Genomic DNA, 16,471 nt, shown 5'->3' with positions numbered 1-16,471 from the left:
CAATCTCCAATTGGAGAGCTTCTCTTTTCAGGGGGTCGGCTGTTGTAGTTGACCAAACCCCTCTGAAAGGTAGTGACCGGCATCGGAACTGGAGTTTGTACCCCTGTAGTACTGTACCCAGCACCCAGGGGGACTCCACAAGCTCCTCACACTTTTCCCGATGGGTGTGGGAGAAGCGGCAGATGCCGGAACCACACCCATCCGGATGACTGAGAGGGCCCGTCCTCGTTCGGAGTAGAGGGACGGTGCTTGTTATGCCGCTGCCTGTGCTGGTGGTGGTGCCACTGCTGAACTGGAGCCTGTTGATGTGGCTGATCAGAGCATGGCTGGTTTGGGGGAGGGCCTAAGTGGCCTTTCAATTCAGGGGGGAGCTGAGGTCTAGACTACCATGGTCTCTGGGTAGGGTCATGCGGAGCTGGGGGGACCCATGAAAGACTGCAGGGTCTCTCTGTCCTTCCGCAGCTTTGCCTTTTGGTCCAAAATGGCATCCACACCAGGACCAAAAATGTGGCCTCTTTAGATGGGGAGCTCCATAAAGGGTTTCTTTATTGAGGCCGACATCTTTGTCTGTGAGAGTCAAAGCTGTCTGCGTGATGAGATGACCGTAGACAGGGCTTTGCCATTAGCACTTTAGCACTTGACATCTCTACGAGGAAGAGGGGTGTGGATACTTGAGTCATTTCAGCTGTCAGCTAAGGGTCACCGTCGGTGGAGAGGCGAGCTATCAGACCGTGCAGGTATGCGAATAGCAGATTGGTCTCATTCATGAGACGAGCCACCATGGCCAAGGTCAGGAAGTTGTCCTTTAAGTGGTCGTCAGCAGCCCGATGAGGTCCAGGAGGACAGCGGGGAGACCTACCAATGATCTCTTTGCCTGGGAGGACCATGGACGCAACAATGGGGTCCATGATGGGGTACAGGTTCAGTCCCAACTCCTCGGGGGAAACCATTAAGGTCCAAGGCTTGCACTGGCTTGAGACATGGAACCTTGAGTTCACCTTTGCCCAAGTTTGACACAGTTCATTGGAGAACTTGGGGCACTGAGGAATGTACGGCTGCTGTTAGGGTCTGGATTAATATCCAGTGCTTTTAGAACCCTAGAGAGGAACTCCTGCAAATCAGCTAATGAACAGGGCGCTTCACTCTCAGCCCTGTCTGAGCCATGGTTCACTGACCGAGGAGGGTTGTTTACGCTTGAGCATTTATCTCCTTCATCATAGATAATTGTGCTTCACATAGACGTGGGCCAAGAGTAGCACAATACATGCAGCTGAAGGGGGAATTCACAGCCTGAATGGCATGCTCTAAGCCTAGGCACATCATACAGGTGTGATGGGCATCAGCCGAAGCCAAGCCAGCATTGCATTTATCACAGTAGTATTGCATGGATAACATTATCCCTGTCTAGACAGAAGCAGAAATACAGATTAGGGATGCACGATATATCGGTAAGCAAATCGGAATCGGCCGATATTAGCTAAAAATGCCAAAAATGTCTAGTTGAACGCCGATGTGCAAAACCGATGTCAAAGCTGACGCACATACCTATATAATCAAATTAAAGTTTATTTGTCACGTGCGCAAAATACAAAAGGTGTAGACCTTACAGTGAAATGCTTACTTACAGGCTCCAACAGTGCAATTTCTAAGTAAAAAAAAAAGATATTAGGTGAACAATAGGTAAGTAAAGAAATAAAAACAACAGTAAAAAGACAGTGAAAAATAACAGTAACGAGGCTATATACAGTAGCGAAGCTATAACAGTAGCGAGGCTATATACAGGCACCAGTTAGTCGGGCTGATTGAGGTAGTATGTACATGTAGAGATGGTTAAAGTGACTATGCATATATGATAGAGAGTAGCAGTAGCGTAAAAGAGGAGTGTGGCAGGTGGTGGGTGGCGGGACACAAGGTAGGCAGATGAAGTAATGATATATCATTTTGTTAAACTTCAATTAATCTACTCAATCTGCAACCCAGAGTTTGTAAAGTTCTGGTTTAAATGAAACAGACAGAATTCCCAGCTTACAATAGTCAAATCAATGTTTATTCACGAGGACACTCTGAAGTCCATAATACAAAGACATCCATTTTATAGTTCACTCCTTACTTACGCACATACATACACACGAACAGTAGATATCCTACGCACATACATACACACGAACAGTAGGTGGGATGTATCCCTCCCCAGAGTTCTCACCACAGTTTATCACTACCCAGCGCTGTCCGTTCCACTCCCCCGAGATTAAAGGAACCTTGAAAATGACTCCCTGTCCTATCATACATTTCTCAGAGTTCTAGCCATGTCGGGTCAAACACAGTTGAATTGTTCTCGGTATTTTCTTAGACACACACACACACACACATTTCTATCCCTCACAGGTCTCCTCTGAACCTTGTTGGACTTACGTTTAGTACTTTAATTATTCATTATACATGCCACATAAACAACTAATTACTAATTAGTTACGTTTCAGATTATTTTTTATTATTTAATCATTATCTTTAAACCTATAAATTCTTTTATCATGTAATGACGCCACGAAAAATATAGCGCTACACGTGCAATACAGCATTCCTAACCTAGCCCACAATGTCTGCTGTGTGGATCGAGCAGTCAACAAGTCGAGCAGTCATTTGGAAGAGTAAGAAAAAATCTACAACTCAAAGGCGAAATCCATTAACGCCAAGATAATGGAATTGATTGCCCTTGACAATCAACCGTTCTCTGTCGTGAATGATGTTGGCTTTCGCCCGACTGGTCGAGCACCGGTACACACTACCAAGTAGGCGCTATTTTTCAGATGTTGCTGTACCGGAGTTACACAGTATTGTTGAGACTCACATCCATGAGCTACTTGCTATGGGCGTCACTGCTATTAGCTCCACGGCTGACATTTGGACCAGCGATGTCAGCCCCATGAGCATTATGAGTCTGACAGCACAGTGGGTCGATGAGGATTTCGTACTGAGGAAAGCCGTATTGCATGCTCAAGAATGTGCTGGTTCTCATACCGCATTTCAATGGCATTTGAGAACATGTTTGAAACTTAGAAACATGAACACTCCTAGCTCCAATCGAACAACTGACTCGAGAAGTAAGCTCAACTGCGTCTGCAGCAGACGTGATACTCTCTGTCATAGCATTGAAACGCCTGCTCAACAAAAATGCCAACACAGACCGTCGGGTTAACTTGGAAAAGTACTCTACTAGAGCCTGTGAACAAGCGATTCAGTGGCATTCTCTCTGAGCCTATTCGCCACCATGCTCGATGCTAGGTACAAGGACCGCTACTTTGATGCAGACAAGAAACAGGTTTTACGTGAAATATTACAGACACAGCTGGACAAGATGGAAATGGACACAGTGACAGTGCGTACAGAGGAAGAGAGGCCACGGACAGACAGAGCTGAAACTTCACTGCTTGACGTATGATGAAATCCTGGTTGAGACTGAAGAAATGAACAACGAAACAGCACAGCAGGTAAGTGAAAGAAATAGGTTTTGATTATGTTTTACTGGTGATGGGGACATACGTAAATGCCAACAAAATAACTTTTTGGTCAGAGTGTGTGTGTGTGTGTGTGTGTGTGTGTTTCAACTATTTAACTGTACTAGAATGCTTAAAAGGCCGCAAAATTTTTAAATATCGGTTAGCCGTATCATTTGTTTTTTTTGGCAAGGCAAATATTAGTATTGGCCAAAAATGTCATATCGGTGCATCCCTAATACAGATACTGTATGTCTTATGGAAAAGATCATCTGTTTAACACCCCTTTAATACTATACCAGGTGTAAGTATAAAGTAGTTATGTTCTCAGTGCAATACGTGAATTAAGTAATAATATATTCTATGGATATCAGAATATAGTCGGGAAATTCCACTCACAATCCCCAAAAAGTATGGATGTGAGGAGCCAAACTCAACTAACATGGTAACAGACTGTGTGAGGATAGGTCCTGAGAACAGACTGGCCAACTCTTGCGACATTAGTGAGGCGCGTGTTCTGAATCTCACACCGGCAACAGCTGCAACTCGAGCCAGTAAGAGAGTATGCTACTGTAGCTAGGATTCGAAGCCTGGACATTAAGGTGCGATTTGGCGATCACCGTCCTACTTCTGGAGAGCAACAGTGTTTAGCTAGGGTAGGGTTAGGGTTAGGGGTGGGGTAGGGTAGGGTAGGGTTTGGGGTAGGCGCGGTATCCAGCCTCAATCTCAAGAGAGAAGAGGTTAGCGTCCAGCTGAAGCTAACAAGCAACAGGTAACGCAATTAGCCAGTAGGCTAACCGGTGGACAGACACAGACAGGACAACTAACCCATGTGTCGTGTCTTTGGCTATGCCGGATTAAGTGATATGCCATGCTATTCTATAAAATCCTTTCTCTGTAATTAATATTACCTGATTGAGCTAATCATGTAAATGTAATTAACTAGAAAGTCGGGGCACCACGAAAGAGTGTTTATAGAGCTGTTATCTTCCGAATAAACTCTGAAAGACCTAGTAATATTTTACATCAATAGCAGGCAATATTAATCGTCACCTTATTTCAGTCTCATCTGAAAGTTGTAAATTCTTGCTTATCTTCACGAACCCTGGCTAAAAAGTTGAATCAGCAATACAAAATTGGGTTTAATTATTTATTTACTAAATACCTAACTAATCACACAGAATTACATATACACAGAATGCAAATTATGTCATACAAAAAACATCCCTGGTGGAAGGAACCTGTATGATGGCTTGTTACACAAAGAGAGGGGGTTGGGCTTGAATGAAATAGCGGGAAGACTGAGGAACAAAGGGAGAAGCTGTGCTATCGTAAATACAGTATCTTAGGCATTCTAAATTACTGCCCATTTGGAAAAGGAAAATGCAATAAATATTTACTCTGAGCTGTGCTTCCGTAGGTTGGTCGTAGATGCTGGCCGTGTTGGCCAACAGAGATCTTCCTGTCCTCGGAAGAATGTCTCTGGTGGTAAATTGTATACGTTGTAGTATCTTCGCTGTGTGTTAGACTGGATACGTCGTCCGTCCTTTCCTAGCCCACGTTTACAGCTACTGTTGCTAACTCAGCGGCTAGGATGTCTCACTTCTTAAGTGAATAAGAGTTCAAGGTTCATACCATTTACAACCAAAGCTCACGCTGAGGTTGGCTTAGTTCTGTAGTTGACATGTTAGTCCTTTTTAACGTATGGACCGTCGTCCTATCGCCCTCGGAACAGGAGGTTACATTTTTGTCAAGGGCTTATATAGTGGAGGGAGAGAAGGGTGTGTTTCATAGTTTATAACCAATGTCTCTTCACAGGGGCGGGCCACTGATTAAGCAGAGCTCTAACCTTATGAAAACCCAATTCTCTCATTTGGAAGCTAAAATTACATTTCATCTTTTCACAAATAGTTTCATATTCAAACATTTAATTTGCACAAAAATTCCATGTGAATCTGATAACTAGCATGTGTAGACTTTTCCAGATACAGTTTATGTCATCCTGTCATCAGTCATAATGTCTCAGATGACAACCGAACAGACATCATATTCATTAAGTACCAACGCATATTTTCAACTGGTTCTATTACTGAAATATGGTTCCTTTCCCCCCACTTGTTTGATGTTCCCAGACTCTCTATGTTTAACAAAGGCTATTCAAGAGTCCTTCAGTAGAGTCAGAGAGAGGGGAAGGGAGAAATGTATTTAAGGGGGGGTCATAAACCTTACCCACAGGCCAACGTCATGACACGTGTCATGAACAGGTTGGCCCAACCCGTTCACCCTACTTCGTAGCACGGTGTCGACCTGTAAGAAAAAATGTAACATACGACAAAACACTGCAGAGCACCAGTGGAGGTTGCTGAGGGGAGAACGGCTCATAATAATGGCCGGAACGGAGCAAATGGAATGGCATCAAACACCTGGAAACCACGTGATTGATGTATTTGATAACATTTCACTGATTCCGCTCCAGTCATTACCATGAGCATGTTCTCCCCAATTAAGGTGCCACCAACCTCCTGTGCAGAGCACTCCTGGGAGGAGCAAGCTTTGCCCAAATGGAGTATACTCTACACACTCAAAGAAAAACTCACCTACAGTCTTCTACATCCACTTCTCTCTCACCTACTTAGCTCTGATATTAATATCTCCACTCATCCTTCCGCCAAGTGGAAGGATATCCCATTGAGTGACTAGCATAGTCCCTCAAGCGAAATAGAACTACGGATTGCAGTCATCCAAAGAAAATAACACAGTTACACATGACAAACATAGGTACAAGGTAGGCATTAAAGAATGGACATTTTTACAAGTATTGACTGACAGTGACTCGTCGCCGCTCAACTCCATCACAAAGCTAAGTCCTCACTTGAAATGACAAGAATGCAATTCATATCTTGATGGAATTGAAGCAACAGACTGAAACTTGTATCTTCTTATTTTCATTGTGCTCTTCTGTCTGGATAGTCAATCAATTGATTGATGTCCGGGAGCAGTTTGTCAGCCTGGTGACAGAGGCTAATATCAAGGCTCTACTAGACAGACTTCAGCATCCACATGAAGGCAGAAGATTTATCAACAAGTTGGAGGTAGAAGAGGTGATTAAAAAAACCCTGAGAGGGCCGAAAAGGCACGTTCTCTTATTGATATGGTGATTAGTAAAGGTGATGCCGCTTGCAAGATGATGTTAACCACATGGGATAATCTAGACCCTTCAAGACAGATATTGGACACACCGGCAGATGTCCTCACAAGCCAAAGGCCACTAGGTCAGTACTACTTACCCATTTCACTTCTCCCAGACCAGCTCAATATCACATAGAATAGCCCTGTTTACATAGATATAGCACTGCTTTATATCTATGCCTGTTTATACAAAAAATGTGATCTACTTTATCAAACACTGTACAATGCTCAGTAAATTCTGTTGGTATATCATAATATCTACAAAATGCACAATAATTTGCTATTTTGTTCGGGGGCGCAACTTTGTTTTTAGAATTGGGGGGGGACATACCTTTTTTGTGTGTGTGTGTGTGTGTTTTACCCCAGTCGGAGAAGCACTCCAAACAGCCTACCCGACCGCTCAGAGGCATCCGCATGGTCCTAAAGCACACCGTTGCCTCCCTTTGTATCACATTCCAATGATAAAACTGGGGGGGACAAAAATGCAATTTCAGAATGTGGGGGGAGGGATATGTTCCCCGCATCCCCAGTGAAAGTTGCGCCCCTGATTTTGTTTAATGCCAAGATCTTATTAATTGCACACAACAAATGTGATCGTACTACAGACAATGATGTTCTATGTTCAACAAACAAAGTAAACGGAACAGGATATTGCAGTGCAATGGTTGCAGGCACCATTATTACATTAGTATTTTCTCTTTGATATTTCCATCAAAAGGATCCTCCTCAAGGATGCCTCCAAGTCAAGGTTCTCCTCCAGCATCGTCTCTTGTCATGGGTGCTGAAAGAATGGCAAATGAAACAAAAACTACAGTGATTAATTATAACTACAGTAAGTGGGTGCCATTTGTAATTCTAAGATTTTACATGGAGAATTGTCAAATTACGCTTTCCACTGTTCATAACCAAACACATGTATAATGTGATCTCATTACTTATGTTGTGATGTAACTGTTTCAACTGTTATGCCTCCAGCTATGCCTATTCACCAAGCCCACCCCAACCTGAAGAGGAAGGCTGAAAGCATTGGAATTGGAACAGTTGGAAGCACTGTAAATAACGCCAAGAGGCCCAAAATTGAGGCCCACCTTGAGAAAAACATGAAGACTGCACCCAAGGCACCTGCAGCCAAGAAGCCTGCACTCAAGGCACCTGCAGCCAAGAAGCCTGCACTCAAGGCACCTGCAGCCAAGAAGCCTGCACTCAAGGCACCTGCAGCCAAGAAGCCTGCACTCAAGGCACCTGCAGCCAAGAAGCCTGCACTCAAGGCACCTGCAGCCAAGAAGCCTGCACTCAAGGCACATGCAGCCAAGAAGCCTGCACTCAAGGCACCTGCACCCAAGGCACCTGCAGCCAAGAAGCCTGCACCCAAGGCACCTGCACCCAAGGCACCTGCAGCCAAGAAGCCTGCACCCAAAGCACCTGTACCCAAGGCACCTGCAGCCAAGAAGCCTGCACCCAAGGCACCTGCAGCCAAGAAGCCTGCACCCAAGGCACCTGCAGCCAAGAAGCCTGCACCCAAGGCACCTGCAGCCAAGAAGCCTGCACTCAAGGCACCTGCAGCCAAGAAGCCTGCACTCAAGGCACCTGCAGCCAAGAAGCCTGCACTCAAGGCACCTGCAGCCAAGAAGCCTGCACCCAAGGCACCTGCAGCCAAGAAGCCTGCTGCAGCTAAGAAGCCTAAAGTCAAAAAGCCTGCTGCAGCTAAGAAGCCTAAAGTCAAAAAGCCTGCTGCAGCTAAGAAGCCTAAAGTCAAAAAGCCTGCTGCAGCTAAGAAGCCTAAAGTCAAGAAGCCTGCTGCAGCTAAGAAGCCTAAAGTCAAGAAGCCTGCTGCAGCTAAGAAGCCTAAAGTCAAGAAGCCTGCTGCAGCTAAGAAGCCTAAAGTCAAAAAGCCTGCTGCAGCTAAGAAGCCTAAAGTCAAAAAGCCTGCTGCAGCTAAGAAGCCTAAAGTCAAAAAGCCTGCTGCAGCTAAGAAGCCTAAAGTCAAAAAGCCTGCTGCAAAAAAAAAGCTAAATAAAGGTTTAAAACATAAGAGCACCAGGTGCATGTGCCTAAAATTCTTCTTATGAGATGTTGTGAATGTGTTAGGCATATTGCCTTATATTGCCTTTATAACATTCAAAGCACCATATAGATGATGTGATAAGTCTTTATGGAACTGTCAAGCATTTTGGCACGAGACACCATCATGCCTTTTTCTTATTCTTTATGTTGCTCTATGATTGCACCTGTAAGGTGCTATGAAAATGTCAATAAGGCCAATACTTTGTAAGTTGATGTTTCAAGTAAATAATTTTCTCATTGCTACAATCCAATTATGAGATTGGAGGATTTTACTAGTTTCATTACTTGATTTCTTTCTTTTAATTTAGAAAGAAAACACGTTCCAGTAGTGGGTAACTAAAGATAACTGGGGTCAACCACCTTTTTTATCAAACTGTAACCAGTGCTGCAACCTGGATCAGGTTGTCAGTAAACCTACCAGGGTAGTTACAAACAGCACAGGAATTAAATCATCAACATGTATTGATCACATCTTTACTAATGCTGCAGATATTTGCTTTAAAGCAGTATCCAAATCCATAGGATGTAGTGATCACAATATAATAGCCATATCTAGGAAAACCAAAGTTCCAAATGCTGGGCCTAATATAGTGTATAAGAGGTCATACAAGAAGTTTTGTAGTGATTCATATGTTGATGATGTAAAGAAAATTTGCTGGTCTGTGGTGTGTAATGAGGAGCAACCAGATGCTGCACTTGACACATTTATGAAACTACTTATTCCAGTTACTAATAAGCACGCAGCCATTAAGAAAATGACTGGAAACTGTTCAATCCCCTTTGATTGATGAGGAATTGAAAATTTGTATGGTTGAGAGGAATGAGACAAAAGGTCAAAACATATTGATGCAGTAGTGGCTAAGATGGGGAGAAGTCTGTCTATAATAAAGCGATGCTCTGCCTTCTTAACAACACTATCAACAAGGCAGGTCCTACAGGCCCTAGTTTTGTCGTACCTTGACTACTGTTCAGTCGTGTGGTCAGGTGCCACAAAAAAGTACTTCGGAAAATTGCAATTGGCTCAGAACAGGGCAGCACCGCTGGCCCTTGGATGTATACAGAGAGCTAATATTAATAATATGCATGTAAATCTCTCCTGGCTGAAAGTGGAGGAGCGATTGACTTCATCACTGCTTTTATTTATGAGAGGTATTGACATGTTGAATGCACCGAGCTGTCTGTCTAAACTTCTGGCACACAGCTCGGACACCCATGCATACCCCACAAGACGTCTCTTAACAGTCCCCAAGTCCAGAACAGACTAGGGGAAGCACACAGTACTACCTACAGCCATGACTACATGGAACTCTATTCCACATCAAGTAACTTATGCAAGCAGTATAATTAAAAAACAGATAAAAAAAACACCTTATGGAACAGCGGGGACTGTGAAGCAACACAAACATTGGCACAGACACACACATGATAACATACGTGTAACCGATGTGAAATGGCTAGTTAGTTAGCGGTGGTGCGCGCTAATAGCATTTCAATCGGGTGACGTCACTCGCTCTGAGACCTGAAGTAGTTGTTCCCCTTGCTCTGCAAGGGCCGTGGCTTTTGTGGCACGATGGGTAATGATGCTTCGTGGGTGTCAGTTGTTGATGTGTACAGAGGGTCCCTGGTTCAAGCCCAGGTTGGGGCGAGGAGAGGGACGGAAGCTATACGGTTACATACACATGGATTTAGTACTGTAGATATGTGGTAGTGGTGGAGTAGGGGCCTGAGGGCACAGTGTGTTGTGAATGTATTGTATGTTTTTAAAATTGTATAAAATGCCTTAATTTTACTGGACCCCAGGAAGAGTAGCTGCTGCTAATAGGGATCCATAATAAATACAAATACAAATAGAGCCCCACAGTGGATGCGTCATAATACCCATAAAACCTAGTGGTCACCATTCATTTTAGAACCACTTCAAACAATGTCTGTGTTTCATGTAGGCTTTACCTGGCGGGCAAGATTACTTTATTCAATATATTCGGCTCTATTTACTCTCAGATTCTAAAATGTTAATTAAGTAGACATCATGCAAGACTACAAATCCCTGCAGGCTCCTGCACGTTATCTCTAACTTTTGCTGTTAGCTAGCTAACCACTTGCTACCTTGATCCAAAATAAAATATATATTGAACATTTTCCAAATAATGTTTGATATTGGATTTAACTAATATTTGTTGGCTTCTTTATGCATTTGGTCTTGTGTCTTGTTCAGAATACTATCCTAGTATCAGTCAGATCTTTACAATGTGCCATGAATAGTAGGATAGTTTTCTGCAAAGAAGCTAGCTAGCTAGCTAGCTATCTACCTACCTACCTACCTACCTAAATGATATTATTATTTATTTATTTTATTTAGCTAGGCAAGTCAGTTAAGAACAAATTCTTATTTACAATGACGGCCTACCCCGGCCAAACCCTAACCCGGACTACGCTGGGCAAATTGTGGGGGGCCCGAGTGCAAATTGTGGGGGGCCTGAGTGCAACATATCCTTATTTTACCAGATCCTCTTCTCTTTCAACTGGTGGAGGTCTATATTTAATCCCTTATAATTTCTGCCAACAATATGAACAAGGTGAAAAATATTTCAATTAACGGTGTCAGAATGCACTATTGTATTAAAGCAATTCAGAACTAACTTTTTGACATGTTCGGTTGCAGATTCAAAGCCAGATTAACTCATTGCAGAATGTAGGCTATCTATAATCATGAGTAAGCATATTTACAAGAATGCACCTAGTCATCCACCAATCACGCCAATCACCTGAACTCCAACAATTACATTGTTTTAAAGAAATCAAAATAAGCAATGCATACATATGCCTTTCATACATAATAAACATCTGACTTGAAGTAAAGATGAAATTATTTCTTAATCAATGCCACAGACCTGGGACATCAAAGAGCACCATAACTATTATTACTATCAGCGAGCGCACAGATTCTTCTGCTTATCCATGTTAGGAAATGAACCTGCACAAATAATACAACATTTAAAACAGCATATTGGTATGTTTGGTGGGTGAGTTACAAATGGAGAAACAACTGAATGTATAAGATAGAAAATATCAAATCAAATGTATTTATATAGCCCTTCTTACATCAGCTGATATATCAAAACGCTGTACAGAAACCCAGCCTAAAACCCCAAACAGCAAGCAATGCAGGTGTAGAAGCACGGTGGCTAGGAAAAGCTCCCTAGAAAGGCCAAAACCTAGGAAGAAACCTAGAGAAGAACCAGGCTATGAGGGGTGGCCAGTCCTCTTCTGGCTGTGTCGGGTGGAGATTATAACAGAACATGGCGAAGATGTTCAAATTAGAGGTCGACCGATTATGATTTTTCAACGCCGATATCGATTACTGGAGGACCAGAAACGCTGATGCCGATTAATTGGATGATTATTATTATGATTTTTTTTAATATGTATATATTATGTATATATATATATGTATATATATATACACTGCTCAAAAAAATAAAGGGAACACTTAAACAACACAATGTAACTCCAAGTCAATCACATTTCTGTGAAATCAAACTGTCCACTTAGGAAGCAACACTGATTGACAATAAATTTCACATGCTGTTGTGCAAATGGAATAGACAACAGGTGGAAATTATAGGCAATTAGCAAGACACCCCCAATAAAGGAGTGGTTCTGCAGTGGTTCTGCAGGTGGTGACCACAGACCACTTCTCAGTTCCTATGCTTCCTGGCTGATGTTTTGATCACTTTTGAATGCTGGCGGTGCTTTCACTCTAGTGGTAGCATGAGACGGAGTCTACAACCCACACAAGTGGCTCAGGTAGTGCAGCTCATCCAGGATGGCACATCAATGCGAGCTGTGGCAAGAAGGTTTGCTGTGTCTGTCAGCGTAGTGTCCAGAGCATGGAGGCGCTACCAGGAGACAGGCCAGTACATCAGGAGACGTGGAGGAGGCCGTAGGAGGGCAACAACCCAGCAGCAGGACCGCTACCTCCGCCTTTGTGCAAGGAGGAGCAGGAGGAGCACTGCCAGAGCCCTGAAAAATGACCTCCAGCAGGCCACAAATGTGCATGTGTCTCCTCAAACGGTCAGAAACAGACTCCATGAAGGTGGTATGAGGGCCCGACGTCCACAGGTGGGGGTTGTGCTTACAGCCCAACACCGTGCAGGACGTTTGGCATTTGCCAGAGAACACCAAGATTTGCAAATTCGCCACTGGCGCCCTGTGCTCTTCACAGATGAAAGCAGGTTCACACTGAGCACGTGACAGACGTGACAGAGTCTGGAGACGCCGTGGAGAACGTTCTGCTGCCTGCAACATCCTCCAGCATGACCGGTTTGGTGGTGGGTCAGTCATGGGGTGGCATTTCTTTGGGGGGCCGCACAGCCCTCCATGTACTCGCCAGAGGTAGCCTGACTGCCATTAGGTTCCGAGATGAGATCCTCAGACCCCTTGTGAGACCATATGCTGGTGCTGTTGGCCCTGGGTTCCTCCTAATGCAAGACAATGCTAGACCTCATGTGGCTGGAGTGTGTCAGCAGTTCCTGCAAGAGGAAGGCATTGATGCTATGGACTGGCCCGCCCATTCCCCAGACCTGAATCCAATTGAGCACATCTGGGACATCATGTCTCACTCCATCCACCAATGCCACGTTGCACCACAGACTGTCCAGGAGTTGGCGGATGCTTTAGTCCAGGTCTGGGAGGAGATCCCTCAGGAGACCATCCGCCACCTCATCAGGAGCATGCCCAGGCCTTGTAGGGAGGTCATACAGGCACGTGGAGGCCACACACACTACTGAGCCTCATTTTGACTTGTTTTAAGGACATTACATCAAAGTTGGATCAGCCTGTAGTGTGGTTTTCCACTTTAATTTTGAGTGTGACTCCAAATCCAGACCTCCATGGGTTGATAAATTGGATTTCTATTGATTATTTTTGTGTGATTTTGTTGTCAGCACATTCAACTATGTAAAGAAAAAAGTATTTAATAAGATTATTTCTTTCATTCAGATCTAGGATGTGTTGTTTAAGTGTTCCCTTTATTTTTTTGAGCAGTATATATATATACACACACACACACACACACACACACACACACACACACACACACAGCTCTGAAGTGACAACGATACTGAAGAGTCTGCTTAGGAGACAAATACTCTCAACTGTTTGAATAATAAAAATAGAGTTTAAGTTACCTGTAATGAATGCTGAAAACAAAAACTGTAATTTCTATATGCAGGAAATCCTATTTTAATAATGGGCATGGTAAGAATTGACTACCAAAGTGCGAGTCATAGTTCCCATGACACCTTCTAGCAAAATCTGAAAAGCGGTTCCTTCATTTATTCCATAGGATATTTTTAGATTAACTTAAAATAAGGTCTGTGTTTGGTTTAGGCTTACACCACCTTGACAATTTTATAACTGTGTAGATATCCATAGGATATAACTCTGATCAATATAAGCGAAGATACATTTTTTTATAAAAATATGTTGACAAACGTTACCTAGTGAGATTTACATGGGTATCAAAACGCCGAGGCGGTTTAAGCACAAAACACAGACCTTATTTGAAGTAGATCAAGACATTCTCTATGGAAGACATGAATGGTAAAATAACGAAGGAACCCCTTTCAAGTTCAGCTGCAAGTTATTACAGGAATTATGACGCGTCGACTATTTCTCTCTAAACCATTTACCTTTGACTATTACGAGCCTGCTGCTGCCTACCACCGCTCAGTCAGACTGCTCTATCAAATATCAAATCATAGACTTAACTATAATATAATAAACCTTAGGTCATTAATATGGTCAAATCCGGAAACTATCATCTCGAAAACATTATTCTTTCAGTGACATACGGAACCGTTCCGTATTTTATCTAACGGTTGGCATCCATAAGTCTAAATATTCCTGTTACATTGCACAACCTACAATGTTATTTCATAGTTCCGTAAAATTCTGGCAAATTAGTTCGCAACGAGCCAGATTCTGTATACCCTGATTCTGCGTGCAACGAACGCAAGAGAACTGACAATTTCACCTGGTTAATATTGCCTGCTAACCTGGATTTCTTTTAGCTAAATATGCAGGTTTAAAAATATATACTTCTGTGTATTGATTTTAAGAAAGGCATTGATGTTTATGGTTAGGTACAGTCGTGCAACGATTGTGCTTTTTTTCATCCCCGTTTGGCGAAGTCTGCTGTCTTTGTTAGGAAGAAATAGTCTTCACAGTTCGCAACGAGCCAGGCGGCCCAAACTGCTGCATATACTCATATGAGCATATAGCACATAGCCTCATGTCGTAAAGTAATGTCGTAAAGTAATGATGGACTGTCTTTTCGTTTTGCTTATTTGAGCTGTTCTTGCCATGCTATGGACTTAATCTAAATAGGGCTATCTTCTGTATACCGACCCTACCTTGTCACAACACAACTGATCGGCTCAAACACATTTAAGAATGAAAGAAATTCCACATGGCCTTCCCTGTGGCTCAGTTGGTAGAGCATGGTGTTTGCAACGCCAGCATGGTGTGTGCAACGCCAGGGTTGTGGGTTCGATTCCCAGGGGGGCCAGTACAAAAAAAAATGAAATGTATGCATTCACTACTGTAAGTCGCTCTGGATAAGAGCGTCTGCTAAATGACTAAAATGTAATGTAAATGTAAAATGTAAATATACCCTGACTCTGTTTGCAAGAGAAGTGACACATTTTCCCTAGTTAAAAGAAATTCATGTTAGCAGGCAATACTAAATATGCAGATTTAAAAATATATACTTGTGTATTGATTTTAAGAAAGACATTGATGTTTATGGTTAGGTACACGTCGGAGCAAAGACAGTCCTTTTTCGCGAATGCGCACCACATCGATTATATGCAAAGCAGGACAGGCTAGATAAACTAGTAATATCATCAACCATGTGTAGTTAACTAGTGTTTATGATTGATTGATTGTTTTTTTATAAGATAAGTTTAATGCTAGCTAGCAACTTACCTTGGCAACGTAAAGCAGGTGGTTAGAGCGTTGGGCTCGTTAACGTAAGGTTGCATCCCCAAGCTGACAAGGTAAAAATCTGTCGTTCTGCCCCTGAACAAGGCAGTTAACCCACCGTTCCTAGTCCGTCATGAAAAAAATAAGAATGTGTTCTTTAACTGACTTGCCTAGTTAAATAAAGGTTTAAAAAAATAAAAAATAAACTATTTTTTTTTTGTATTTTTTTTTTTTTTTAATCGGCAAATCGGTGGCCAAAAATACCAATTACCGATTGTTATGAAACCTTGAAATCGGCCCTAATTAATCGGCCATTCCGATTAATCGGTCAACCTCTAGTTAAAATGTTCATAAATGACCAGCATGGTCAAATAATAGTAATCACAGTGAACAGGTCAGGGTTCCATAGCCGCAGGCAGAACAGTTGAAACTGAAGCAGCAGCACGGCCAGGTGGACTGGGAACAACAAGGAGTCATCATGCCAGGTAGTCCTGAGGCATGGTCCTAGGGCTCAGGTCCTCCGAGAGAGAGAAAGAAAGAGAATTAGAGAGAGCATACTTAAATTCACACAGGACACCGGATAAGACAGGAGAAATACTCCAGATATAACAGACTGACCCTAGTCCCCCGACACATAAACTACTGCAGCATAAATACTGGAGGCTGAGAGAGGAGGGGTCAGGAGACACTGTTGCCCCATCCGATGATACCCCCAGACAGGGCCAAACAGGCAGGAT

At 43.0% G+C, this 16,471-nt stretch overlaps 1 protein-coding gene across 1 annotated transcript; it reads left to right on the top strand.

Moving 5' to 3' along the window:
* The first annotated feature begins 7,660 nt into the window (after positions 1 to 7,660).
* LOC106574076 (protein PELPK1-like) lies at positions 7,661 to 8,752 on the top strand. Its single transcript, XM_014149618.2, has one exon. The coding sequence runs from the start codon at positions 7,661 to 7,663 to the stop codon at positions 8,750 to 8,752; it is 1,092 nt and encodes a 363-aa protein (XP_014005093.2).
* The last annotated feature ends 7,719 nt before the right edge of the window (positions 8,753 to 16,471 follow it).

The sequence above is a fragment of the Salmo salar genome, chromosome ssa16 (genome assembly GCF_905237065.1).
Source record: "Salmo salar chromosome ssa16, Ssal_v3.1, whole genome shotgun sequence".
NCBI lineage: Eukaryota > Metazoa > Chordata > Actinopteri > Salmoniformes > Salmonidae > Salmo > Salmo salar.
The sequence above is the reverse complement of the archived record's forward strand: the minus strand, read 5'-3'. Positions and strand labels throughout refer to the sequence as shown.

Excerpts from the sequence above, each read along its gene's own strand:
- LOC106574076 (XM_014149618.2), top strand. The coding sequence starts at position 7,661 with ATGCCTATTCACCAAGCCCACCCCAACCTGAAGAGGAAGGCTGAAAGC.